This window comes from Ornithorhynchus anatinus, chromosome 3 (genome assembly GCF_004115215.2).
Source record: "Ornithorhynchus anatinus isolate Pmale09 chromosome 3, mOrnAna1.pri.v4, whole genome shotgun sequence".
Taxonomy (NCBI): domain Eukaryota; kingdom Metazoa; phylum Chordata; class Mammalia; order Monotremata; family Ornithorhynchidae; genus Ornithorhynchus; species Ornithorhynchus anatinus.
In genome coordinates this window covers 110533069-110560623 of record NC_041730.1, presented here as the reverse complement: position 1 = coordinate 110560623, position 27555 = coordinate 110533069, and the positions used below count along the sequence as shown (strand labels likewise).

Below are 27555 nucleotides of genomic sequence, written 5' to 3'. Positions count from 1 at the left end.
AACACTCAATAAATACTATTGAATACAATCAAATGAAAGTTTCCCTTCCAGCTCAAACACTGCTAGATTTCTGAGCAATAATTCTGAATCTGAGCTTCCCTCATTCATTCATTCGTATTTAGTAAGCACTTACTATGAGCAGAGCACTGTACTAAGCACTTGAGAGAGTACAATACAGCAATAAACGGACACATTCCCTGCCCACAGTGAACTGCTGTGCAGTTACTATGCTTAGAGCACTGTACCAAGCACTTGGGAGAGTACCCTATAGCAATAAACAGACACATTCCCTTCCCCCCATGCCCACCCCCATCCCCCAAACACCTGGAACTTTGGATAATCACCAGGATTTCTCTTTAGAGGTAGCCTGATAAGCGACTGGAAAATGTGGCCTTCCAAGAGCTGGAGAGACTGGAAAAGAAAATGGGAGTCCAGAGGGACCAGGAGGAGGCTTAGAGATATAACTGCTTCCCAGGAAATCACGGCTGCCACTAATTTAGGGGCTTTGGGGAGATTCACTTTCCACTGAAAATACCGTTCTGTCCCCGCTTGTACCAAATGAATGCTAACAGTTCCAGAGACATGAAGCCCTGACCCTGCCTCCTCACCCACTCCAACCCACTCACCTGTCTGACAGAGGGGTTCGGACTTTACACTTCCGTCTTGGCCTTCGCCCCACTCCAGAGTCAGCCCTGTGTGGGACGGGAAGTGGGAAGCTGGCCCATCTCCCGGGCAGCTCCACCTCAACTGCACCTGAGATGCGATGGCTCCGGGCTCGCCAGATCTGAGTTAAATTAATTATGGCACTTGTTAAGCGCTTATTATGTGCCAAGCACTCTTCTAAGCACTGGGGTAAATACAAGATAATCAAGTGGGGCTCACACTCTTAATCCCCTTATACAGATGAAGTAACTGAGGCCCAGAGAAGTTAAGTGACTTGCTCAAGGTCACACAGCAGATATGTGGCGGAGCCAGGTTTAGAACTCATGTAGTTGAGGAAAATTACTGCCACCTCAGCCTCACCTGGCACCTGCTATAAATGTACTCTTGCTTTCTGGCCACTTCCAGTTTCACAGGCCCTGGCATAGTGGATAAAGCACGGGCCTGGGAGTCAGAAGGTTATAGGTTCTAATCCTGGCTCTGCCACTTGTCCGCTGTGTGGCCGAGGGCAAATCATGTAACTTCTCTGTGACTCAGTGACCACATCTGAAAAATGAGGTCCAGGGGATTGAAACTGTGAGCCCCATGAGGGATAAGGGACTGTGTCCATCCTGATTTGCTTGTATCCACCTCAGTGTTTAGTACAGTACCTGGCACACAGTAAGCGCTTAACAAATACCATAATTATTATTATTATTATTGCTATATGCCAAGTGCTCTGCACATACTGCTCAATAAATACCATTGACTGATCAATTGATTGTCAACCACTGTTGCAGCTGCACTAAGGGGGAGAGAGAACAAAATAGATGAAGAAAATGAGGCACAGAGAAGTTAATTGATTTGCTTAAGGTTACACAACAGGTAAAGGGAGGAGCCAGGATTAGAGCCTGTCCTCTGACTCCCAGGCCCAAGCTCTTTCCACTAGGCCAAGCTGCTTCTCTGAAATGGGAGGCCTGCCTAAGCCAGGCTTGGACTGGGGACAATCAGATATCGTCCCGCCTGAAACATGGTTGGGAGGGGCCACCCTGATAAATGTATTCTCCTATCAAGCCACCTTTCAAAAGGGGAAATGTTTTTGTCTATATCGAGTTCCTTATTACTCCAGTGAGAGCTGGACACAAGTTTCCCACTTGAAACAAGCATCTTGAGCAGAGCTTTCAGATCCAGATATCCATGTTCACTCACTAGATCTCATCTTTCCTGCCCCTTCTCTGTTTTCATTTCTCTCCTCAGAACAGAAAGGCTAAGTGAAGAGTTATATGACCAAAACTATGACAGAGTATTTTCAGGGAGATTGGTGAATTGGGCTCAAATTTGATAATAAGGCAACCCAATTGGTACTCTCCAATTGCAGCCTTTTACAACCCACTAGAGCCCCTGACAGCATCCTCCTTCCCTTAATGGGGATACACTAGACCACTCTGGCAAAATCACCTCTCTTATTTTTAGCCTTTCAGAATGGCTCTGCAAAACCACATTCCAACAGTTTTGCTTTCTGCTTTTCCTGGAAATGGAAAAAAAAAAAAAAAAGGAAAATATTCCTGGCATTCAACCCTTCAATTTGCTCTCTGCTGGGTCCAGGCTCCATTCAATAGACCAAATGTTGGTAATCAGTCACTCTGGCTGGGCTTTGGCCTTCTGTCTCACCCCTTCCCAGGCTGAGGGTGTCAGCCTATTTTTCCAACCATGTTCAAAAACAACCACTCTGTTTTTCTGGGTTAGGCTGATGTTTGGCAAGATAAGGGAGAAAGCCTCTTCCCGTTGTCCAGTCACTGAAGAAGGACCTTGTCCTCTGCTGCTCTCCTCCTCTCTGGCCTTTCCCAGTCTCCTCATCTGCCTCTCACCCTCTAACAGCAGGATCCTTTCAGGGCTCAGTTCTGGGTACCCTCCTATTCTCCATCTACATCCACTCCCTTGGAGAATTCACTCATTCCCATAGCTTCATTGTGGAGGATTCCTAAATCTCCTTCCCCAGTTCTGACCACCCTTCTCTGTAGTTTTACCTTTCAAAAGGGGAAATGTTTTGTATTTCCTCCTGCTTTCAGGACATGTCTTTTTGGATCCCACAGCCACCTCAAACTTAACATGCCCTAAACAGAACTCCTCATCTTTCCTCCCAAACCCGGTCTGCCCAGTCTTTCCCATCACTGCAGGCAATATCACTATCCTCCCTATCATACAAGACCTAACCTTGGCATTATCTGCAAATCATCTCTCCCATTTAATCCACATATTCATTCTGTCATGAAATCCTGCTGGTTCTACTTTCATAACATTGCCCAAATCTGCCTTTTCCTCTCCATCCAAACTGCTACTATGTTAATCCAACCAGTTATCACATCCTGCCTGGACTACTGCATCAGCCTCTTCATTGACCTTCTTGCCTCCTTTCTCTCCCCACTCTAGTCTTTACTTCACTCAGCTGTCCAGATCATTTTTCTAAAAAAACTTTCAATCCATTTCTCTCCTCTCTTCAAGAACGTCCAAGGGTAGCCCAGCCACATCAACCAAAAATCGCTTACCATTGGCTTTCAATCACTCGATCAGCTCGTCCCCTCCTACTTTACCTCGATGACTTCCTACTTCATCCCAGTCCACATGCTCTGCTACTCTTGAGCCAGTTTGCTCCCTGTGCCTCTATCTCATCTATCTCACTACTGAACCCTTTCCCACATCCTCTCTCTGACCTGGAACTCTCTCCCTCTCCATATACACCAGACCTGTAACTCTCCCCACCTTCAAACCTTATTAAAAATTGCATCTCTCCAACAGTCCTTCCCCATCAAAGTACACCCTCTTTCTCTCTACTCCCTTGCCCTTCTGTGTTGCCTGTGCACTTGGATCGATTCCCTTTAAGCATTTGATATTCACCCTACTCTTAGCCCCACAGCATGTAGGTACATATCAGTAATTCATTTATTTATATTAATGTCTGTTTCCCCCTCTGTTTAATGGGGGGCAGGGTACTGTCTGCCAACTCGGCTATACTGTACTCTCCCAAGCGCTTAGTACAGTGCTCTGCATTAATGGATTGACTGACCCAGTGTTTGCTCAGTCAAGGTGTTAAGAGTCAATGTTAGCAGCTAAGGGACTCTGGGTAAGGCCAAAGGCTGCCGGGGCCACAGTAGGTCCTGGGAATAAGCTCAAGGAAAAAGTTGGGAGAGGAAGCCAAAGAGAAGAAAAAAGAGGGAAACCACAAGAAAGGAGAGAGAGAGAGAGAGAGAGAGAGAGAGAGAGAGAGAGAGAGAAAGAGGAGAGAGTGAAAGATTAAGGGAAGAAAACTGTATTAACAAGGGATCATGCCTCCCACCTCAACGGGCAGGAGAAAGGACAGAGGGGAGGGAGAAAGGGAAGGAAAGAACTCCACCATCTTGCCCTCTCCTATTTCACCTCGCTGCTCTCCTTCTACAACCCAGCCCGCACACTTCGCTCCTCTAATGCTAACCTTCTCAGTGTGACTCGATCTTGCCTGTCTCACTGCTGGCTCCTGGCTCACATCCTGCCTCTGGCCTGGAACGCCCTCCCTCCTCAAATCTGACAGACAATTACACTCCTCTCCTTCAAAGTCTTATTGAAGGTACATCTCCTCCAAGAGGCCTTTCCAGGCTAAGCACCCTCTTTCCTCTTCAACTCCCTTTGGCATTGCCTTAACTTACTCTCTTTGTTCTCCACTCCACCCTCCAGCTCCACAGCACTTGTTATATCTGTAATTTATTTATTTGTACTGATGTCTGTCTCCCCACCTCTAGACTGTAAGCTCATTGTGGGCAGGGAATGTGTCTGTTTATAGTTGTATTGTACTCTCCCAAGGCTTAGTACAGTGCTCTGCACACAGTAAACACTCAATAAATATGACTGAATGAAAAAATGAATGACAGAAACTCCACCAAGCCAGGTAAGTCCTTGAAACGCTTTCATTACCCTTGGGCTGGGATCTCTCCTCTCAGCAACCTGGTTAGCGTGGTTCCTGCCACATCCGGGGGCTGAAGCAGAGTCAGTCAAACTGCAGAGATGGGCAGGAGGCCAGATCCAGGGAAGAGACGTGAGCCTTCCTTTCCAGATGGTGGTCCACATCCTGGGGAACCGGGCAGGCTGATTCTGCACAAGAGTGCCTGCTCCCCTTCCTCTTTGGGCCACAACCCCAAGAGACTGGAACTGAAAACATCCAAGCAGTTTCCAGGAGTAAAACTAATGGGGCTGACATCGCCACACCTTCCTACTAACAAAGAAACATGCCCCGCAAGAGAAGGAAAATTATAGACTGAGATGCTCCAGATCAACCATTCTCAAAGGAAATGCTGCTGTGTTCAACTTGTACCTATCCCTGCACTCAATACAGTCCTTGGTCCCGAGTAAGAGCTAAACCAACTCCACAATTACTACACAGAAACAGAAACGCCTCACCATTGGCTTTAAAGCACTCAATCACCTTGCTCCCTCCTACTTTGCCTCGCTGCTATCCTACTACAACCCAGCCCACACACTTCACTCCTTTAACACTAACCTTCTCACTGTAACTCGATTTCATCTATCTTGCCGCCTACCTCTCGCCCATGTCCTGCCTCTGGCCTGGAATGCCTTCCCTCCTCATATCTGACAATTATTCTCCCCGACTTCAAAGCCTTATTGAAGGCACATCTCCTCCAAGAGGACTTCCCTAAGCCCTCTTTTCCTCTTCTTCAACTCCTTTCCGCATCACCCTGACTTGCTCCCTTCATTCATCCCCGCTCCTAGCCCCACAGGATTTATGTACCTATCTGTAATTGATTCATTTATATTAACGTCTGTCTCCCCCTCTAGACTATACGCTTGTTGTAGACACAAAATCTGCCTGTTATATTGTGCTCAATAAATATGATTGACTGGTTGATTGCTGCCAGTTGTTACTTCTTAAAATGAGTCTAATGGTGAAAATCTGGCAGGGGGCTGTCTGTGAAACCTTTATAATATTTAAAAATCCATTTTCTGCCTCTTCCAGTGATCACACTCAGTCATTCACTAGGTCTCTTCCTTGACCACTGTTGATCTGGAACCATCTGGGTAAGAGAGTGGCTACATGAAAATCATCTGATGATGTGACACGTGATTAATCAATCAATCACATTTATTGAGTGCTTACTGTGTGCAGAGCACTGTACTAAGCATAAGCACTTGGGGGAGTACAATATAATAAAGCTGGTAAAACTGGTGTTCAAAATGAGCTTATGCATGACTCTGAGAAATCCCTTTCCAGACAATCGCCAAGATTTGTCCAACCCTCAAATGTAAGTCCTGTAAAAAGCATTTAATAATAATGATATTTGTGGTATTTGTTAAGTGCTCATTATGTGCTAAGCACTGTACTAAGCACTGGGGTAGATACAAGATAATCAGGTTGAATACAGTCCCTGTTCCACATGGGGTTCACAGTCTAAGTAGGAGGGAGAACGGATATCGAAGCCCCATTTTAGAGATACGGAAACTGAGGCACAGAGAAGTTAGGGGACTTCATTAAGGTCACACAGAAGGCAAGTGGCAGAGCTGGGACTTGAGAAGCAGCATGGCTCAGTGGAAAGAGCACAGGCTTAGGAGTCAGAGGTCATGGGTTCTAATCCCGCTCCACCACCTGTCAGCTGTGTGACTCTGGGCAAGTCACTTGACTTCTCGGTGCCTCAGTTACCTCATCTGTAAAATGGGAATTTAGACTGTGAAGTTCATGTGGGACAACATGATTACCCTGTATCTACCCCAGTGCTTAGAACAGTGCTTGGCACATGGTAAGTGCTTAACAAATACCAACATTATTATTACAATCCTCTCTCTCCTAGGCCTGTGCTCTTTCCACTAGGCCACAGTGTTTCTGGGATGTGCCAGGAAAGGTCCACTCAAACCACACTCACACGTAGAAGATGAAGCCTGTCTATGAAAACTCTCCGTCTGGCTCCTGGAAGCTCCTTTATTGTCTGATCAGATTATTTGGGGGCTTGAACAGATTCTAATTTAATACCACCAAGATCTCTCCTGATAAATCAACCAACCCCCGCCAAAACCCTCTTAAAATGTCCAAGAACAATAAATATCAAACCATCCACTCTAAAATGTATAAATATAAAATGTCAGTCATTTCAGAAAACATCCTAGGCCACGTAGCTGTCACGTCTTCCATGAGAGACGTTCCTCTTCGGCTCCGTCACCTCAGATCCAGGACAATTATTTTCACGTCTTTGCTCAACACGTGCTTGCATATCTGTGAAAGAAACTGATTGGTGTCACAACACAGCCCTCAAGGAAACCTCATTATTTCAGTCTACAGTGAGCCTTATGGCCTGTTGAGGAAGGATGCCCAACCCCAACCCCTCAATCTAAACGGAAAGAACCCCCTCCTCACTCAAAAGGTTCATCTTTGGGTTTCCTTTCGGTCCAGGGAACTAATGGAATCTATTTTATTGAGGTGGATCCACACCAGCAAGGACAAGATTAATCCTATTAAAATGGAATTTATCCGTGCAAAATGAAAGTAAAGTAGCCCCATATTGCTCTACAATCTGTACATTTTTCTCCATCCCTGAGAGATTTGTCAGTATTTGAGCTACTAGAGCTCACTCAATGATAATCCAGAGAAAATTATGCTTTGGTAATTACAGGCACAAATGTATACTTATTCAGAGAAACCTTTTTTGTCCTGTACATCTTATTCTCCCTTTTAGAGACACTAGAATTTCATTGGGATTAGAGACCTGGAATATTCCTGGGAAGAACACATAGGGATTGGAGGGCAGGAGGTCAGCCTGCACTCTAATGACAGAGCACACCCCGTATCCCAGACTTTTTTCCCCTCTATTAATTAATCAACAATGCTATTTAGTAAAGTGCTTAATGTGTGTTGAGCACTGTACTAAGCGTTTGAGAGAATACAATATATTAGTAGACATGATCTCTACTTGCAAGGAGCTTACGGTCTGGAGGGGGAGGCAGACATTTTGATAAATTACAGAAAGGGGAAATGGCAGAGTAGAAAAGAAGGTTTTAAGAATTTGATTCTAGCAAAAGAAAGTTGTGGCAGGCTTACGTTAAACAGCCTCGGGTCCTTGGTGTGGGGGTGAAACCCCTTCTTTTTACAAGCTGAGACTTCCAGCATGCCAGCGTTGGTGAGCCTGAAGATGCCAGTACTGAAAAGTAAAAGGAGAAACCAGCTTTACACCATGAAGCAGCATGGCCTAGTGGAAAGAGCACGGACCCGAACGTCAGGAAGCAGGTGTTCTAATACTGCCTCTGCCGCTTGTCCGCTCTGTGACCTTCGACAAGTCAATGGTATTTAATGAGCGCTTGCAGAGTGCAAAGCACTGTATTAAAGTGCTTGAGAGAGTACAGGAGGCAAGAGTTGATAAACATGTTCCCTGACCATGCTTAAATACTCTTTGTGTTTCTTCACAGGTACAGATATAAACATACAAAATTTATTTATTTACAGTAACGTCTGTTTCCCCTCTAGACTGCCAGCTCGTTGTGGGCAGGGAACATGTCAGGAAAGCAACGTGGTGTAGTAGATAGAACAAAGACCTGGAAGTCAGAAGGTCATGGGTTCTAACACCGGCTCTGCCACTTGTGTGCTGTGTGACTTTGGGCAAATAACTTTACTGCTCTGTGCCTGTTACCTCATCTGTAAAATGGGGATTGAGACTGTGAGCCCCATGTGGGACAAGGACTGTGTCCAAACCAATTTGCTTGTATCTACCCCAGTGTTTAGTACAGTGCCTGGCACATAGTAAGCACTTAACAAATACCATAATAATTATTATTATTACCAACTCCTCTGTTTATTGTACTCTCCCAGGCACTTAGTAGAATGCTCTGCACACAGTAAATGCTCAATAAATATTACTGAGTGATATGTAAAATGGGGATCCAATACCTGTTCTCTCTCCCTTTTACAGTATGAGCTGTAATTGTGTCCAACCTGATTACCTCGTATCTACCTCAGTGCTCAGTATAGTGCTTGGCATATAGTAAGCAGTTATCAAATATCAGTCAATCGTATTTACTGAGAGTTCACTGTGTGCACAGCACTTTACTTAGCACGTGGGAGAGTACAATTTAACAGTAAATAGACACCTTCCCTGCCCACATAAAGCTTAGAGTAGAGGGGGAGATTGCCATTAATATATATAAATAAATTACAGATATGTACCTAAATCCTCTGGGGCTGGAAGTGGGGATGAATAAAGGGAGCAAGTCAGGCCGATGTGGAAGGGAGTTGGAGAAAAGGAAAAGAGAGATTAGTCAGAGAAGGTCTCTTGGAGGATATGTACCTTCAATAAGCCTTTGAAGGTGGGAAGAGTAATTGTCTGTCTGATATCAGGAGGAGGGCGTTCCAGGCCAGAGACAGGATGTGGGTGAGAGACTGGCAGCAGGATAGATGAGACTGAGGTACTATGAGAGAATTAGCATTAGAGGAGTGAAGTGTACGGGTTGGTTTCTAGATGAAGAGTAGCTAGGTGAAGTAGGAGGGGGCAAGGTAATTGAGTATTTTAAAACCAATGGTGAGGAGTTTCTGTTTGATGCAGAGATGGATGGGTGACTACCGGAGGTTCCTGAGGAATAGGGAAACATGGTCTAAACATCTTTGTAGAAAAATGATCCGGGTAGCCTAGTAAAGTATGGACTGAAGTGGGGAGAGACAGGAGGCAGGGAGGTCAGAAGGAGGCCTATACAGTAATCAATATCACAATTTTTATTATTATTGTTATTATGAAGTCAGGGGACCTTACTACAGCTTGCTGAGGGTGGTTGTAGGGAGAAGGGCATCTGCGTGCTTGGTCTGAAAATCTTTTTGTCTGGGGTATTCTGTTACCCCCTACTCCTTGCCTGCACCCTAGTCGGCATGAATAAATAGAGCTAGAGTCTGCTTCTTCTCCAAACAACATCACGACTCCAAATCCAGAGTCCATAACAGTTCTTTGGAAGACACTGGCACAGATCTTGGCAGTTGAACAAAATGTATGATTAAAAAAGGAGAAAGTGAAGGGAAACCATCCTAAGGCACAGATAACATCCATCACTGACCATCTCTATTGATCTCTTTCTTAGATGGTCCATGGCCATGTGGAAAGAGGGTCATCCATGCAGGGGACTGACCCCAAAGGATCCACCCTCTGGAGGGCACCACTGCCCCTTCCCAAGCCTGTCCAGCCCAAGGCTGAGAGAGCAGGTGACTCCACGCTCCTTAAAAAGAAAATAAAACTTACTTACTCATTGTGTTTAGGGGAACATACAATGGCAATAGCCTCTGGCAGCATGAGCTGATAGGAACAATGGGTGTGAAGATCAACGCTGGACAGGAAAGCCGTTTGGGTTGGATGTGTCTAGGAAAAGGAAAGATCCATCAATCGGTACCATTAGTTGAAGGCCCATTATGTGCAGAGGACTGTACTAAGCACTTGGGAGAGTACCACAAAATTCATATCCATGATCCCTGCCCTCAAGGATTCTAGCAGATCAATCAATTGTATGTATTTCTTTACTTATTTATTTAGCAGAGGAGACAGATGCTGAAATATATTACAGATGGGTGGAAGAAGTAAAAGGGGAGATGTGCACTAATTTGTGCTTAAATAACAGGGTCTGTAAAATACATACACAAGCATATGACTAGTAGTTAGGTGGTGCAGAATCAATCAATCAGATGTGTTTAATGAGCATTTACTGCATACAGAGATGCTTTTAATGAGCATTTACTGCATGCAGAGCACTGTATTAAGCACTTGGGAGAGTACAATATCACAGAGTTGATAGGCACGGTCTCTGCCCACAAGTATTGAAGAGGTAGTTAGTTGTGGTGAATTAGCCTGGGAGGTTTGAGATTAATCAGGGAAGGCCTCTTGGTGGAGGAAGGGGAAAGAAAGGTGAGTGAGAAATTGAGCCTTCACTCTGAACTATGGGAAGAGAGCCGGTTAGAAGGGGACAAAAAAGACCATCTCTGTTTGTCTTTTCAGACCTATGAGCCCAGCAACCAGCAACTACATCTGATTCTTTCATAATGTCACGTTCAGACACAGGGGCCGCAGTGACTGGCAACTCCTTAATGACACTGATGCAAAGTATCCTGACACCTTTTCCTAAGGGCTAAATGCTGTGAACCACGGGAATACATGAAAAAGTTTAAACTGCTCTGGGGTCTTGGGAGGGATGAATCAGGGAGGGAGAGAGCTGGGGGAGCAAGGTCTGAGGGGGCTGAGCAGGGTCCAACAGGGACGGGGAGCGAGGCCTCAAGGGGCTGGGGGAATGGGACCTGAGGGGACTGAGGAGTCTGGGGAATGAGGTTTTAGGAGACCAGGGGGCAAAGTCCAAGGGGCCTGGGGATTGAGGTCTTAGGGGACTAGGAAGGGAGGTCTGAGGGGGCCAGGGGAGTAGTGTCTGAGAGAGCCACAGAAATGAGGTCCAAGGGGGCTGGGGAGTGAGGTCTGAGGGGGCCAGGGGAGCAGTGTCTGTGAGAGCCAAAGGAGTGAGGTCCAAGAGTACCGGGGAGTGAGGTCCAAGAGTACCGGGGAGTGAGGTCCAAGGGGTCTGGGAAGTGAAGTCCGAGGGGGCCAGGGAAGCAAGGTCGAAGGGGCCAGGGAGCGAGATCCAAGGGGCTGGGGGGCAAGCTCTGCAGGGGTAGGAGGTGTGAAATCTGAAGAGATCAGGGGAGTGAGGTCCAAGGCAGAGGGGGAGCAAGATCCAGGGTGGTCGGGGAGTGAGGTCTGAGGGAAACGGGGGAACAAAATCTGAAGGGGCTGGGGGAGCGAGGTCCGAGAGGACCAGGGAGTGAAGTCTGAGAATGACCAAGGATGAGATCCAAGGAGGCCGGGAAGTAAGGTCTGAGGGGGCCAGGGGAACAAAGTCTGAGGGGGTGGGTCAGGCAGATGGAGGGGTTCTGGAGACAGAAGTAATTCAAAAAAGCAGCAATTACCTCGGCAGATTCCAGATTTGACTTTTTCCAATAGAAATTTCTGAGGCTGCCAATCTCCCCACCCCAGTCAGTGAGAGCTGGGCCACTTCACACCTTTTAGCCAGATGCGCAGTGATACACACAAGGAAGGAGAATGCTTCTTGGAGTCACCACCTGGCCCACAGTGAGAACAGAACCCACGTGGAAATGGAATCTTTTGGGAGACAGGTGTTTGGATTCAGAATCTCATGATGCTTTGTGTCTTAGGCAAAAGCCTTCACTAGGAACTTTACTTGTTATATTTGTCATTCCCTTCCTGTCAATTGGAAGGTGGGTGAACACACAACTGTGAACTCCATGTGTCCAACGTGACTATACTGTATCTACCCAGCACTCGTTGTTGGCAGGGAATGTGTTGAACAACTCTGCTATATTGCACTCTCCCATGTGCGCTTAGCACAGCGCTCTTCACACAGGAAGTGCTCAATAGATATGATTGATCAGCATGCAGTAAGCACTTAAATATTATCATTATTATTAGAAAAGCAAGAGAATTGTCATTCTTGTTCTTTCATTACAAAACCAAAGTAACCTAAGTAACCAAAATAGCCAAAGTAACTAAGGAACACAAAAAGGATCTCTGTGTATGGGCTGGGTGGGTGCTACTCTGTAACCTAAATGAAGAATTCAATTCTCTAAATTGTTTAAAATAACTGTTAACTAGCAGGAAAAATATAAATGGGAACCTGAGCAAGGGCTGGCTTAAAATCATTTCTTAAGGGAAAAATCCTTAGGAAAGAAGGCATTTTTGATCAAGCCACACAGAAAGTGATGTTAAAGTAAGATCCAGACATCATACTTACATGGATCCAGCCGAGGGTGAGAAGACCATGCTGATCCTGAACATTGAATAACTCCTCTACATTCTCCATGTCACAGTAGTCTGGTCCTGCAGACTGTTTTGGCACTATCACGTGGGTAATAGTAAATTCGTTATGTGTCTGTAAAACAATTACTGAGAATGTAATTTCTATTGAAAGCACATGCAACTCAGCACAAGAGGAAGCACAGGCCATGTTTCACTTCAGTGATAGCTGGAGGCGATGACATCAGGAGAAGAAAGACAAACGCTGGAAGCTGTGGTCTTTCATCCCTTTCCAACACTCTGTCTTCTCAAATTAGGACTAGCCCACCTTCTCTGCCCTGGGGAAACAAACACCATCTCGGCCCAAGTTTTCACTGGATAAAACATGTCTCACACCTCCAAATTTCAATCAGCCTGGAGCACATGTAATTACTTCCATAGAGCTGTGAAGATTTCTCACTTTCTCTGAGCCAGAAGGGTAACAGCACAAAATGGTCCGATAAATTCTGACCCCAGAATTAGTAATAGCTGGGCTACTCAGTCGGGCCTAGATTTTCCCCATACAAGTCAGCTATCTTCTGGGGCTGTGATTTGGGAAAATGATTTATTTTTAAACCAAAGCACCTTCTATTGGTTTCAATAGAGAAGCAGCGTGGCTCACTGGAAAGAGCACGGGCTTTGGAGTCAGAGGTCATGGGTTCGAACCCCAGCTCTGCCACTTGCCAGCTGTGTGACTTTGGGCAAGTCACTTAACTTCTCGGTGCCTCAGTTCCCTCATCTGTAAAATGGGGATTAAGACTGTGAGCCCCACGTGGGGCAACTTGATTCCCCTGTGTCTACCCCAGCGCTTAGAACAGTGCTCGGCACATAGTAAGCGCTTAACAAATACCAATATTATTAAGACTTCTGAACATCCCATTTTCCTCTAAAAATACTGTTTTTATTATATTAGACTGATGTTGGAAAAACAAACATCAAAAAAAGACGTTGATGTTCTGAACACATTATGTAATGCTAAATTTTAGTGTAAGCAGAAGTTACTGTGACTAATGGAACTTAAATGATGGCCCAAGTTTCTCTGGTATGGCCAAAATAAATTCAATGAACTATCCCAAAGTTTGGTAGGTTCATTTACTGTAAAATTGATTTCATGGTCCACTTCTATTTCACATAGCATTGGCCACTGCTCTCATTTCACATCCACCAATCTACCCTCAAATCATGCTGAGGGTTTGGAACTAGGCAATTCAACTGTACCAGTTTCCCACAGAGAATTCCACAGGTCTCGATTCCTCGCACTGTATTTGAGTCGGCCAGCATCAGAAACTTGTGGCAAAGATCTCTAGGTAAAACTACGCATCGTAGTCCTTCGATGATTTGATCTGAAGAAAAGGAGAGAAAAAAACTATACCTATAATCTGTATACTTTAAAGTAATCTTTGAAATAAATTCACAATGCTAAAATCATCCACAAATGGAATACACTTAAGAAATGGCAAGAAATCTTAAAAATGAATTTCCCACACTTCCCAATTCATCAAATTGTGAAAAAAAATGGATTTAATGGGTGGCAAACAACGAGGGGGAAATAACTTCCATAAAATGTTTTATCTAGAATGCTTGGGCCACTCTAAAATAACAAAGTATGACTAAGCTTTCCACCAATCACTCATATCTTGTGAGAGTTCTTGACTTGAAAAGCTCACAAGGGCTCAAAAGGAGCAACCCCACTTGTGGAAACATTTAAGAAACCAATTGCTGTGACTACTGCTAATCAAACACTTATATTTCCTTCTTGATAGAAGGGAAGCACTTTACTTTTTTTGAGAGTTTAAAGTTTGATTCTGAGAACATTTTGGGCAGTTAAGACACTGCCAAATCACTCTTCCCCACTTCAAAGCCCTACCTAATGCACACCATCTCCAAGAGGCCTTCCCAGACTAAGCCCTCTTTTTCTCAGCTCCCCCTCCCTTCCACCTCGACTTGCTCCCTTTGCTCTCCCCCACTGCCCCACAGCACTTAAGTATACATGTATACGAGAAGCAGCATTGCTTAGTAGAAAGAGACCGGGCTTGGGAGACAGAGGACATGGGTTTTAATCGTGTCTCCGCCACTTGCCTGCTGTATGACCTCGGGTGAGTCACTTAACTTCTATGTACCTCAGTTACCTCATCTGTAAAATGGGGATGAAGACTGGGAGCCCCATGTGGGCCAACCTTATTACCTTGTATCTACCCCAGAGTTAAGAACAGTGCTTGGCACACAGTAAGCGTTTAACAAATACCATCATTATTATGTATATATCTATAATTCTATTTATTTATATTGATGTTTACTTGTTTTGATGTTTGTCCCCCCCCCCCCCGTACCATAAGCCCACTGTGGGCAGGGATTGTCTCTCTTTATTGCTGTATTGTACTTTCCAAGTGCTTAGTACAGTGCTCGGCACACAGTAAGTGCTCAAGAAATATGATTGAATTAATGAATGAATTGTTTGCTAAATCATATAATTTAACAGGAAGGCTTTTGCCAGTTTAAACAGGCCCATTTGAAGGCTATTCAGCTCCCTTAGGCATGAAAGCTGTATAGCTGAGCAATACTCTGGCTTGAGAATTTCATCCTTTCCTTCTACATAAAAAATGCTTGTATATTTATATAATGAGATTATTTAATCTCATAATTGCCCCACTTCTAAAATCTTATTTCTGCAACCCCAAAACAGGGGAGGGGCTATTACACAGAGAATCACACCTAACAATAAAGGGACCAGGAGAAAAAGTGGAGAAGATACAGAAAATGAAAAGAGGGGAGAAGGAAGAGAAAGGCAAGAGGGCACTTGATACTGTCAAAGCACATAGTGAATAACAGTAACCCTCCTTTCCACCATCACCATCACCATTCCAGCGGCCTTCTCCTCTGCCTATCCCAGAGTCCCAGCTTAGTTCTGGATCCCTCTCTTCCTACCACAGAATTCACTTGTCTCTGACAGTTAGCATCCAAGGCTATTCCTCTTTCTACAGCAGCACTTGCTGCTATTGCCGGTTACAAAAAACACCTTTGATTTCCTCCTTAAAAGTCGGGGTGGGGGAGAAATTATGCAGTGGAGGTGATCATGGGTTGACTATGGAATGTGTCTTCTTAAAAAAACACCCAGATTTTCTCCACCAAATACATTCCGCCGATTGAGTATCATTGGTAAAACACACAAAAAGGTTAATTTTAAGCTCCTGCCAAAGTGAACTGGTGAATACTTCATCGTGGAACAAATAAGGACACTCAGATGGTATATACAAGCAGTTCCAGTAAGAAACCCTCCACAGCTGGACTGGGGGCTTACTGCAGTCACTTACTCTGCACAGCGCTCAGTGTAGCAGCTGGCTTTAAAGCTCTGTTAATGGGAGGAGACTGGTCGACTTGATTAGCCGCATCACTTTTATTGGCTTGATCCGAAAGTACATTCAACAAGGAGTCGTTCCGATACGTAGAAAGACGAGACAGAGCATTCCCATCCTTCGGCTCTGGCTTGCCCAGGGTTTCCTGATTCTTTATCTGATCTCGGGCTAATTCCTGTTTCTTGAGCTGATCTTCGAAAAACTGAAACTGCTCAGTTTCAAGCTGCTGCTGTCTCATCTGGGCAATTCTCTTCTTTTCCGCCTCTATCAGTCGCTGCCGCTCGATTTTCTTTAGGTATTCAGCTTTGTATTCATTCTGAAAATGGTCATAAACAATGAAGGGCTTGAATCTTGGATCCCACTATCCAATATGGGTAAAACATGCTAATTCCAATGCTAACCTTCTCATCATACCTCCATCTGTCTGAAATGCCCTCACTCTCCTCATATCAGACAGAAAATTGCTCTCCCCAGCTTCAAAGCCTTATTGAAGGCATATCTTCCATATCTTCTTCAAGAAGCCTTCCCTGACTGATCTCTCTCTCCTCCCACTCTCTTCTCCACCTTTCTTACTTGCTCCTTCATTCAGCCTCCCTCCCATCCCCACAGCACATATGTATATATCTGTAATTTATTTATCTATTTACTTCTTTATATTGTCTGTCTCTCCACTCCAGACTGTGAGGTTGTTGTGGGCAGAAACGTGTCTGTTGTTGGCATAGTGGATAAAGCATGGGCCTGGGAGTCAGAAGGCCATGAGTTCTAACCTTGGCTCTGCCACTTGTTTCTTGTATGACCTTGGGCAAGTTACTTCACTTCTCTGGGCCTCATTTACCTCATCTGTAAAATGGGGATCGAGACTATGAGCCCTAGGTGGGACAGGGACTGTGTCCAACCCAATTTGCTTGTATCCACCCCAGTGCTTAGTACAGTTCCTCACACATAGTAAGTGCTTAACAAACACCATAATTATTATTATTACTCTCCCAAGTGCTTAGTACACTGTTTTGCATGCAGTCAGCACTCAATAAATATGATTGAATGAATGAATTAAAGCAGACATCTCTAACTCAGTCTTCTTTTGTGGTCCCAGAGATTCAGTTAGAAATCTGTCGCCCTTGCCCTAGGACTCAGATTGGCAAGAGGGGGTAGGGGGAGAAGAGAACAATGCTCGGCACATAGTAAGCGCTTAACAAATACCAACATTAACATTAGGGATGGGTGGGAGGGCAGGGGGCTTAAAGGAGTCATCACCCAACCCCCTTCAATGCTTGGTCACGCCAATAAGATGAGGTGCTGTCCGGGGGTTGGGGTTGGGTGGTGAGATGGCGGGCATTTTATACCACGGAACTGGTAGAAGCAACTTCAGTCAGTAAGTCAATCAATCATATTTATTGAGAGCTTACTGTAATAATAATAATTATGGTACTTGTTAAGTATTTACTTTGTGCCAAGCACTATTCTAAGCACTGGGGTAGACACAGGTCATTCAGATTGGATGCAGTCTCTGTCCCATATGGGACTCACACTGTTAATCCCCATTTTACAGATGAGATAACTGAGGCCCAGAGAAGTGAAATGATTTACCTAAGGTGACACAGCAGACATGTGGCACTGCCGGGATTAGAACCCAGGTCCTTCTGACTCCCAGACCCGTGTTCTATCCACTAAGTCACGCTGCTCCTCTATAAAATAAATGTGGTATCTGTTAAAGGCTTACTATGCGCTAGTCTGTGTAGTAAGCACTGGAGTGGATTCACGCAAATCAGGTTGGACACAGTCTGTGTCGTATATGGGACTCACAGTCTCAATCTGTGTGCAGAGCACTGTACTAAGCGCTTAGAAGGTAAACAAAACAATATAACAGACACATTTCCTGCCTAAAATGAGATTACTTCAGCTTTCCCTGCGAGTGGTGGGAACACCACAGTTGCCCAGGCTGGGCTCAAGGCCACATCCTTCCGGCCAACGAAGAGAATGTAGCAGGAGCACGGGACAATTTTCTCCTCATCGGCGTGGCCGGGGGCCACTGGCTACCTGCCAGTGAGGAACAGCCCCAACACTGAGGAATCCCCGGACCACGTGACTCCCCAGCTCCCCACAGCAGTGCTTTGCACCCAGTAAGTGCTCTGTAAATACGATTGAATGAATGAAACTAATTGAAACCAGAAGGGGAGATAGAGAATTTATTCTTTCACCGATGCTTCGTTCTGACCACTCCATCTTTCTTCCACTCCTCCTGGTGCTTAATTCTATTATATAGCACTTTCCCAAGCACTTAGAATAGTATTCTGTACCCAGCAGGTGCTCAATAAATAACCATTGATTAATTGATTAATCAATGGCTATACTAAGCGCTTGGAAGAGTACAATATAGCAGAGTCGGTAAACACATTTCCTGCCCACAAGCTCATCATCTAGAGGGGAAAATTTGAAGGCAGGTCCTAGTGAGATAAACTCTCCTGTCTCCAGTGCTAGACAAAAGTCAGTGGAAAAAGGAAGCGAATCACAACTAAAGCTCCATCATCTGGTCTTAACTTCTAAACCCCCTTCTTTAGCCCCAAACTCAAGGTGTTGAGCCAGTGATCTCTCCAAGCCAGTGCAAGGAGTTCATTAGCCACCTGACAGGAATCCAGGCTACCGACACAAGTCATTGGCCAAATGTGGGCAGGAAATGCATTTACCAACCCTGTTACTCTCCTAAGTGCTTAGTATAGTGCTCTGCACAGGAGTGCTCAATAAATAAGACTGATTGATTGATTGCTAGCCCCCATACTGGCTTACTCCAGAACTCATCCCCGCTGGAGAGAGAGTAATGTGCGGGGCTTTTTGGATGGGAAAAGCAGCATTTTCTTAATAATAATAATAATGTTGGTATTTGTTAAGCGCTTACTATGTGCCAAGCACTGTTCTAAGCGCTGGGGTAGACATAGGGGAATCAGGTTGTCCCACGTGGGGCTCACAGTCTTAATACCCATTTTACAGATGAGGGAACTGAGGCACAGAGAAGTTAAGTGACTTGCCCACAGTCACACAAACATTGAGTCTAGCAGAAGTTCCGATTCATTTTACGCTTATTATTCTTCCGAATTATATATTTTTAGAGTATCTAGGAGTTATTTTCTTTGTCATCTGGTAACAGAAAGATCTTTAACAAGGACACTCCTTGGTCTCCCTCCCTCTCTCTCTCTCTCTAGTAATAATTGTGCCAAATCAATGGCATTTATTGAGAATTTACTTTGTGTAGAGCATTGTACTAAACACCTGGGAGAGTACAATAGAAGAAGTATGGCCTAATGGAAAGAACACGGGCTTGGGAGAAGGACGTGGGTTCTAATCCTGTCTCTGCCACTACCCCAGCATTTAGTACGGTGCGTAGCACATAGTGTATGCTTAAATACAAAAAAAACCCAAAAACCCCTCAAAACACAAGAGCATTGGTAGACACGTTTCCAGACCACCAGGGTAAGAGTTTACAGTCCAGAGGGTATATGTTCAGTGTCTACTATGTGCCAAGCACTCTACTAAGCATTGGAGTAGATACAAGATAAGCAAGTTGGACACAGTCTCCCCAACATGGGGGTCATCATCTAAGTAAGAGGGAGAACAAGTTTTGAACAAGGGATTTTCTCTTTTTATTGCTGTACTGTACTTTCCTAAGCACTTAGTAAGTGCTCAATAAATATGATTAAATGAATGAATGAGGCACAGAGTAGTTAAATGATTGGTCCAAGGTCACTCAGCAGGCAAGTGGCAGAGCTGGGATTAAAACCAATGTCCTCTGACTGCCAGATCTGCTTTCTTTCCACTAGGCAACCCTGCTTCCCTTCTCTCTCCCTCCCACCCTTCAAGCTTATCTCATACTACTCAGTCTCTTCCAACTGACCAGGCCCAAATGCCAGTCCCCAAATCGCAGAAATCTTCCTTCTCTCCTCAGTCATTCAGGGCCAGTCACCCCTCCTAAACCCCCTGCCTGCTTGCTCTGATTGGAAAAGACCCTCTTTGATCTTTGATCCCTTTTCACAGCCAATGAAGATGTAATGAAACGAGTCGGTGAAATCCAGTGGGGATGGCAAGCCAAAAAGCCACAAAGTTGCAATGATAGCCCAACTTCCCAGATACTCATTTGTGAGGTCTCTCTGTCCACGGGGAACGTTTTTCTTCTTCTGTATTTTGCAGAGTGCTGATCCAATTCTACATGACCTGAATAATTCAGGGAAGCAATTCTCTGGGGAAGTGCCTCAGCCTTGGAGAATCTCCTTGGCCAGAGTAGTGAAGCTAATGGATGGGAGATGCAGCAAAGCATGCAATTTATAGTCTCTTGAGGCTCTTCCTAGCTCAGTGTGCACTGGAATGGGGGTTCAGGGTTCAAAGTGATGGTAATGGTTTTTATTGAGCACCTAATAGCTCACTAGACTGAGTGCTTGGCTTTCTTCCCCATGGCCCAGAATCTGCATGTACTGGTAATCAATCAATCAGTGATATCTATTGAGTCCTTGCTGTGTGCATGCAGAGCGCTGTACTACGAGCTGGAGAAAGAATAATACAGCAGAGTAGGTTGATGCTTTCCCTGCCACACGGAGCTTACAGCTACTGAATAATTTTGCACTCTGAAACTGCTGTTTCCATGACAGGAAATTCAGAATATGGGAGCTGAGTGTGTTTCACCATCAAATTTATCATTCTGACCCGGCATTTCAACAGTCATGCTCTAGCAGCTCTTGGTGCTAGGCAACAGATGCAAAGCCAATCCAAGGACAGTCGGCTGAGGATGAGGGAGTGAAGGAAAGTCACGAGGGAACCAGAAGGCTGAGAGAACTGGAGAGAGCACTGCAGAGTTACGGATCCAGCGCAGATCTGACAATGTTGGTGGTTCAGCTGGGAGCCCCTGCCTCCTTTCTGCTCCTCCCGGTTCCTGGCCTATGACATTCCCCCGTCTCTTCTCCCCTTTAGATTCTCTCTGCCGGCCTGGATGGAGGCTGGAAAAGAGGCCATACCTGGGTTTGCTTTCATTGGCATCTCCCAGTTCCTTGCCACTTTAGTTTCCAAAGTCCAAGTATGAGCATTCAACAGCCAGAACCCAGGGTTACTTGCTGGGCTTAACTGCACTGGATTCTACTTTTCAAAAGAATAGTATTGCCTTGCCATGTCCACATCCAAACCCAAGAGAAACCTGGAGCAGTTTGGGGGCTTAAGTATTTACAGTCTAAATATAATGGGGGGGGCGGGGATTGAAGGCAAAAAGGAAGGATGCAGGTTATCAGAATATCTGTTTTTTAAAAAAATTCTGAAGATATTGGGAGGGACTGTGGAATGCCCTCTGGGTTAGAATGGAGGGGAAAGTTGTATTTTCATTTCCCATAATACCATGGACCCTCCAATACTGGGGTACACTCGTTACTTCTGGACAGAAGATCTGTTTTATTAGATTTTCTACCCACTCAGGCTGAAATAAGAAAATGTCAAAAGAGGGCTTTCTTTTATAAGACACTCCAGCTCATTTTCATACTTTGTTGCTTTGTTGCTGTGTTTCAACTTTTCCACCTTTCACTTAAGGGACTCTGCTAGTTTTTGGGAGCTATTTCTAGAGACACAGCTTTCCTTCTTCCCTTACTTACTTACCCTAAGGTGAATCCTGCAGACTTGTGAACAACGCTGCAGGTCTCCAATCCTCTGGCTTCTGACACACTCTGACCCGAAGTGAGATTTCAAATTTCCCTCTCTAAGCAAACAAGGCAGGAACCAGTTTGATCAAAGACCACCTACCTCTCCTTCTAGTCTTTAACTAGGTAGTACAAAGCAACAGTTGCCCTCAGAGAGGATAGAGCATGGGCCTGGGAGTTGAAAGGACCTAGGTTCTGATCCCAGCTCTGCCACTTGTTTGCTATGTGACCTTGGGCAAGTCACTTCTCTGTGCCTCAGTAACCTCACCTATATAACAGCAATTAAGACTGACAGCCCCATATGGGACATGGACTGTGTCCAATTTGATTAGCTTGAATCTTTCCCAGCATTTAATACAGTGCCAAAAAATACCATTTAAAAAAAGAAGTTATATCTGGTAAAGAGTGCCCATTTCAACCACATGTTCAATTACATCCTCTTAGTAGATGCTCATTCTAGACTCTAATGAGGTCCACACTGAGCTTTTACATCACTGCATTCAAGATTTTAATACATAGCATTAAAAAGGGATCATGAAAATGATATTTCAGTGTTTGCACAAAATAACAGTCCTTTCACAGAAATAAATACATTGATAAAACTTACTTTGCCTTGCCAATATTCTTGATATTCTACATTATATTTCTTTAAAAGCTCCTTTTTCAATTCATCTGTCCTTGGAAATGCAATCTCCTTCAGTTTCTTTTAAAAATATATAGACACATATTGATTAGTGGGGTGTTGCCATACAGTCCTTCAGACTAACAGCTGAGAAGGGAAAAAACAGCTGGAGTCTATGTTATGAAAGTCAAATCATGTCAAAGTGACATTCCTATAAAAAAAAATTAAATTTGTTTCCTGGGGATCTAAAGTATTACTTTCCCACGGGAAGAAAAACAATTCATTTTGCTAAACCAACGTCTAGGCTAAGTAAGATAAGGGGTGGGTCCAACTGATTCGATCAGTAGTTTCACTTCAGGTCCAAAATGACCCATGATTGTACATTCCCAACTATAATGGCTACGTTAAGAATATGCTCACCAATCTGCCGATCTTAAAGGGACACACAACCTATGGAACCTGATGGCTCTTCCCATATCAACCCCCAAAGGTCCTTTGATCTGGTTCCCAGCATTTGAACTGAGGGGCAGTTGGACTGAAGAGGAGTCTGGGAAGAGTAGGAAATGGTGGGAGGAGTTTGGAATTCATGATTGATGCCTAGCCCTGCTGTTTCCTGAATCAGTGATTCAAACCGGTCACTCAGAGGAAGGTTCAGCAGTCTGAAGGTACTCTGACACCTGGCGCTCCAACATAAGGGAACTCCCTCCACTCACTCTTCAGAAAACTGTTCCATATACCTTTCACCTTTTATTTTAAATTTCATGCTAGAGTGGACTAGACTATTGAAAATGATCCCTACCTGTGATTTTACTCTGTTCCAGCAAAGACACATTTGATAAAGAGTGAGGTAGACTTTTAAAGGGAAGTTCAGAATGTAAAATTGTAACAGACCAAAACAGTATCTAGTGCTCAAAATATTGGAGACTTGACTTTTGGCAAGTTTCAAATTAGAGAAGTCTCAGCATTTTGAACCCTAGATGTTCCTAAATATATCATGAGCATTTTGAGATTAAATCTGCTTTTAGGAAAATACTGATCGTTTTCTATCTTTCAAACCAAACGGTGTCTGAATTCATCAACATGAATCATTTGACCTTCCACTGGATTTCCTATAGTGATTAGGTCATGAAGATTAAATGGCTGACTAGAAACCAAAACATCATGCTAGTGTGCTGGTTTGCAGTAGGATTAAGGAAATGGTTCAGGGAGAGATGAAATCAGTGATTACGTACTAGGGAACGGAACCCCTGAAATATCAGGAAAGGAATACTTCCACAATACCTTCATGATGTCTTGTTTCTCTGGGACGGCACATTGCTGGTAATCTCGATGGCCGGGCAGCTTTTCTACAAACAAGCTAAAAAAAAAATAAAGTGTAGAGATTATCATCGCTTTTAGCAGAGAAAAGATATAAGACCTCTTTTAACAAAGACACATGTGGGCACCCTACTTAGGATTCCAAACTATTACTGAGTTTTTTACTGTTTCAAGAACTACCTCGGTCATCACTCTGGACATCATCATCACAGAACCAAATTTCTATAGAAGAAGATCGATTCAAATAGGTGAGGGTGTGTTGCATCAATGCTCCTGCTAACTTTTCTAACTTGTCCAGAGGGCCCGGCAGAAGCAGGAAGACTCATCTGAAGGGATGCATTAATCTAGTATCTTCTGGGGACGGACTTCCATTAAAAAGTTTGGATTTGCCCTAAAACTGCTCTGGGCAGTAATATTATAAGCACCAAAATCTGCTTACACCAGCTGAGTTCGGCAGACCTCCATGAACATTAGGGACCCTGGTAATACCTTAGTCACTTGATTGACAAGATACTCCAATAATCAAGTGGCGCCTAATAGTGATGGTACTTATTTATTGCTTACTGGGAACAAGTCACTGTACTAAGCGGTGAAGTAGATATAAGTTACAAGATAATCAGGTTGGACACAGTCCCTGTTCCACATGGGCCCTACAGTAGTAGGAGGTAGAAAAAGTATTGAATCCCCATTTGCCATATGAGGTACCAGACACAGAGAAATGAAGTGACTCGTCCATGGGCACACAGCAGGCAAATGACAGAGTAGGATTAGAACCCAAGTCTTCTGAGTCCCAGGCCCATACTTTCCTTTAGGCCACACTGCTTCCAGTTATCCAACAGACAACTGGTTTCTGCTACCTGTATCCCTGCTTCAGTTATAAAGAGTGCTACATAGAGTCTTCAGATACTGCAGAAGTAGTTGTTCCCACTCCCCACTTCCCTGATATTCTTCACCGGACACAAATACCTCATTCCAAAAGAGAATCACTCTGGGAAAAACACTATTCCAGTATCAGTCCGGCACAGCTACCTGCAAGACCCCTTTGGGACAGGCCCTCTCAGACATATTCACGACAGAACTGGAACTCACGTTATAAATTTATTATAGAGGACAAAGGCATTTTCCAGGTTTCCTTCCTCCAGATACACAGACGCCATTCGCTCCATCTCCACCCCGGATCGGAAATAGCGGCGCGGAGTGATGTCATCGTTGATCGTGATATTACAACCAAGCTTGCGCAAGGCCCGCAACCGCTCTTCTGGGCTCAAGGACACATCGGTGTGATCAGGCAGTGCCACCAGCTTTTTCTGAAAGAAATGGGAACTTGCTGTTACCACCCAGAGAGAGGATCAATCTGACCATACACAGACCCATACTGGCCCCTGGGCCTGCCCCCAACTGCAGCACAGCTCAATTTTTTTTCTTTCCAAAAGCTGTTTGACCAGGGAAAATTCCTCAAGAAACCTGCTTCGGTGGAATGAGAGCAGTACTGTGGCACCTGAGACTCTCAGAGCAGGCCACGGACTCTTCCAGGCCCAAGGCATGAGTGTGAGGGGGGTGATTTGGACACACCCACCCCAATCTACCTTCAGTCAAGAGATTGGAGAGCGAACTGAGATCTCAGGGTTGAGGGCGCCTCCGACCAAGGAAGATGGAGCCCTGTTCCTGGTCCTTACCACCCTCCAGCCTTGCAGATTGTTCCACTGGAGCCCCAAATGCAAGGCCCAGAACACCTTTCCTTGTTTAACAAATAAGAAGAAGCAACGCATTTTCCAAGAACTGTTGAAAAGCAGTGTGGCCTAGTGGATACAGCATGGACCTGGAAGTCAGAGTGACCTGGGTTCTAATCCCAGCTCTGCCACTTGTCTGCTGTGTGACATTGGGCAAATCACTTCACCCCTCTGTGCCTCACCTGTAATATGGGTATGAAGATTGTTAGCCACATGTGGGACAGGGACTGCATCCAACACTATTTGCTTGTATCCACCCCGGCACTTGGAAGAGTGCTTGGCACATAGCATTCAACAAATGCCCCTATCATTATTATTATTATTAATAATAATAAGCGGCCCAGCATTCCCCATCACTGCCACTGGACATTTTCCCCTGGCTATTCTTTTTCTCTTTGGGGAAAGCAAAGACTGTCTGTCCTTTGTCAGTGATTCTCTGCTTAAGGCAAGCCCACAGCTGGGGAGGGTTGGCTGCAGAAAGCTGAGAAGCCATATGGCTCCAGAAGTCTTAGGAAGTTGAGAGTTTCTGGGAGATATAATCGGCCTTTCAAGTGAATAGCCCATTAAGAGGATCATCAGTCAACCAACTGTATTTATTAGATGATTACTCTGGGCAGAACACTGTGCTTTGGATAATATGAGTTAGGAAGCATGATCCTTGCCCTCAGGAGTTTACAATCTAGTGGGGTCGACAAACAGTTAAATAAACTAAGGTAGGAGAAGGAACAAAGTATAACAATCTGAAAATAAGTGCAGCTGGGGGAGAGTCTGGCAATGGAGAAGGGATGCCTAAGTGTTTAAGGGGTAGATGAGGGAGAAATAGGGTGGGGAGATGAGAGATTAATCAGGGAAGGCCTCCTAGAAGATCTGTGGCTTCGGAAGGGCTTTAAAGAAGGGGAGACCAGGGACTGTATGGATGGTATCGATTCCTGCCCTGAGACTGCTTGAAACCTGTGTTTGTTGTACTCTCCATCTTCCGCTATAGAAAAACAACACGATTGGTTTCTGAATGCAAAAACAGAAGAGGAGATAGTGAAGCTTCCTTTTCTCAAGACATGAGGGGGCCTAGAAGAGGCAGACAGAAAGGAACAACTAAGTAGCCTTATGGCCAGTCTGGAGGCATGAAGGAAACACAAAAACAGAGTCAAAAAAGCTGACCTATCCAAATCATACCCTATTATTTCCCCCTCATGCTGAGCAGATACTGAATCATTTCCACAATAGGTGCTGATCCCTTGTCTTTTATTTTAATAAAAACAGAACAGGATATCCTGTATTCTGTTCTCTCTCCTTTTTTAAAGGAACAAGTATGAATTTTTGCCTCTTCAGACACAGTCAGGGCAACAGCAGCTGGGGCCAGATCTGCTTCTAGCCACACTGACTCTCTACTCTTCCAGACCAGACTCTTACGATCAGATCTGCGAAAGCTTCTAGCGCCCCATGGCAAGATATAGAGTTTTGAGGGCTCTGTGATCAATCACTAAGAGTGAGCCACACACTGGACATGAGATTTCCCTCCTCCAATAACAATTGTGGCATTTTTTTAAGTGTTTACTATGTGCCAAGTACTGTACTAAGCGCTGGGATCGACATGAGACTTGGGCTGGTCTCAGTCCAATTCAACAGTAACTGTGGCTGCTCCCAATCCCTGAATTTCTGTGTTTTTGTGGAAAACCCGGGGGTACTTACCAGTGAATTCACGGTAAAAGGCTGGTCCATCCTGCCCGCTAAAAGGTGAGGTGTTTACTGTATCATCCCAGTCACGTCATCTATCCATAAACACAAAAGAGCAGAAAATTCCACTTGATTCCATTCAGCATTCAGAGAGAACAGTGAACGAATCCTCTAGCTAAAGCCATGACAGGCACTTAATTTATCCTTCTAAATAAACATATCCTTCCAAAATAAACAAATCCATGCAAATCATTCTTACTGTAGATAATTCTCTCTAATGACTAAGTAGGGAGAATTAGGCTTTCCCCAACTAAGCCTTCATATTTCCTCTTCCCCCACTCCCTTTTGCAACTCCCTTGCACTTGGATTTGCACCTTTTATTCATCTTTCCCCTCAATCCTATAGCATTTAGCTATAAATCCATAATTTATTTAAAGAACTAAATTAATCAGGGAGAGATTAATCAGGGAGGTTCTCAGAGCTGCTAGGCCATGCTGCTTCACTATTTATTTATTTATTGACACTTTTTATAAGATGATAAACCCTGCCCTGGGAGCTCGGTTCTGCCACCCAAGGGGCTGTTCTCAGTCTTGGCATCTTGGCTATGAGATCTGTGGCCCTAGGCAGAACTTCCAGATCTGGCCTGACCACTCAGTCCTTACTCCTGAATATCGCACCAAGGGGCCAGGGCGGCATATGCATTAGGAAGAGAAATGTTATCCA

General features: G+C 44.6%; 1 protein-coding gene across 2 annotated transcripts in view; it reads right to left on the bottom strand.

Moving 5' to 3' along the window:
* Positions 1-6578: 6578 nt before the first annotated feature.
* The window catches only part of STAMBPL1 (STAM binding protein like 1), a 50565-nt gene continuing 29588 nt past the window's right edge, over positions 6579-27555 (bottom strand). For both annotated transcript variants that reach the window (XM_029059148.2, XM_029059149.2), the window contains 10 exons: positions 26848-26927; positions 24518-24735; positions 23393-23468; positions 22097-22192; positions 15785-16142; positions 13692-13816; positions 12433-12570; positions 9892-10004; positions 7712-7811; positions 6579-6889 (listed from right to left, as the gene is read on the bottom strand). In XM_029059148.2, the coding sequence (XP_028914981.1) occupies positions 6833-6889; positions 7712-7811; positions 9892-10004; positions 12433-12570; positions 13692-13816; positions 15785-16142; positions 22097-22192; positions 23393-23468; positions 24518-24735; positions 26848-26877 (1311 nt within the window). In that variant the 5' untranslated portion in view covers positions 26878-26927 and the 3' untranslated portion in view covers positions 6579-6832. The remainder of the gene's footprint in view (positions 6890-7711; positions 7812-9891; positions 10005-12432; positions 12571-13691; positions 13817-15784; positions 16143-22096; positions 22193-23392; positions 23469-24517; positions 24736-26847; positions 26928-27555) is intronic.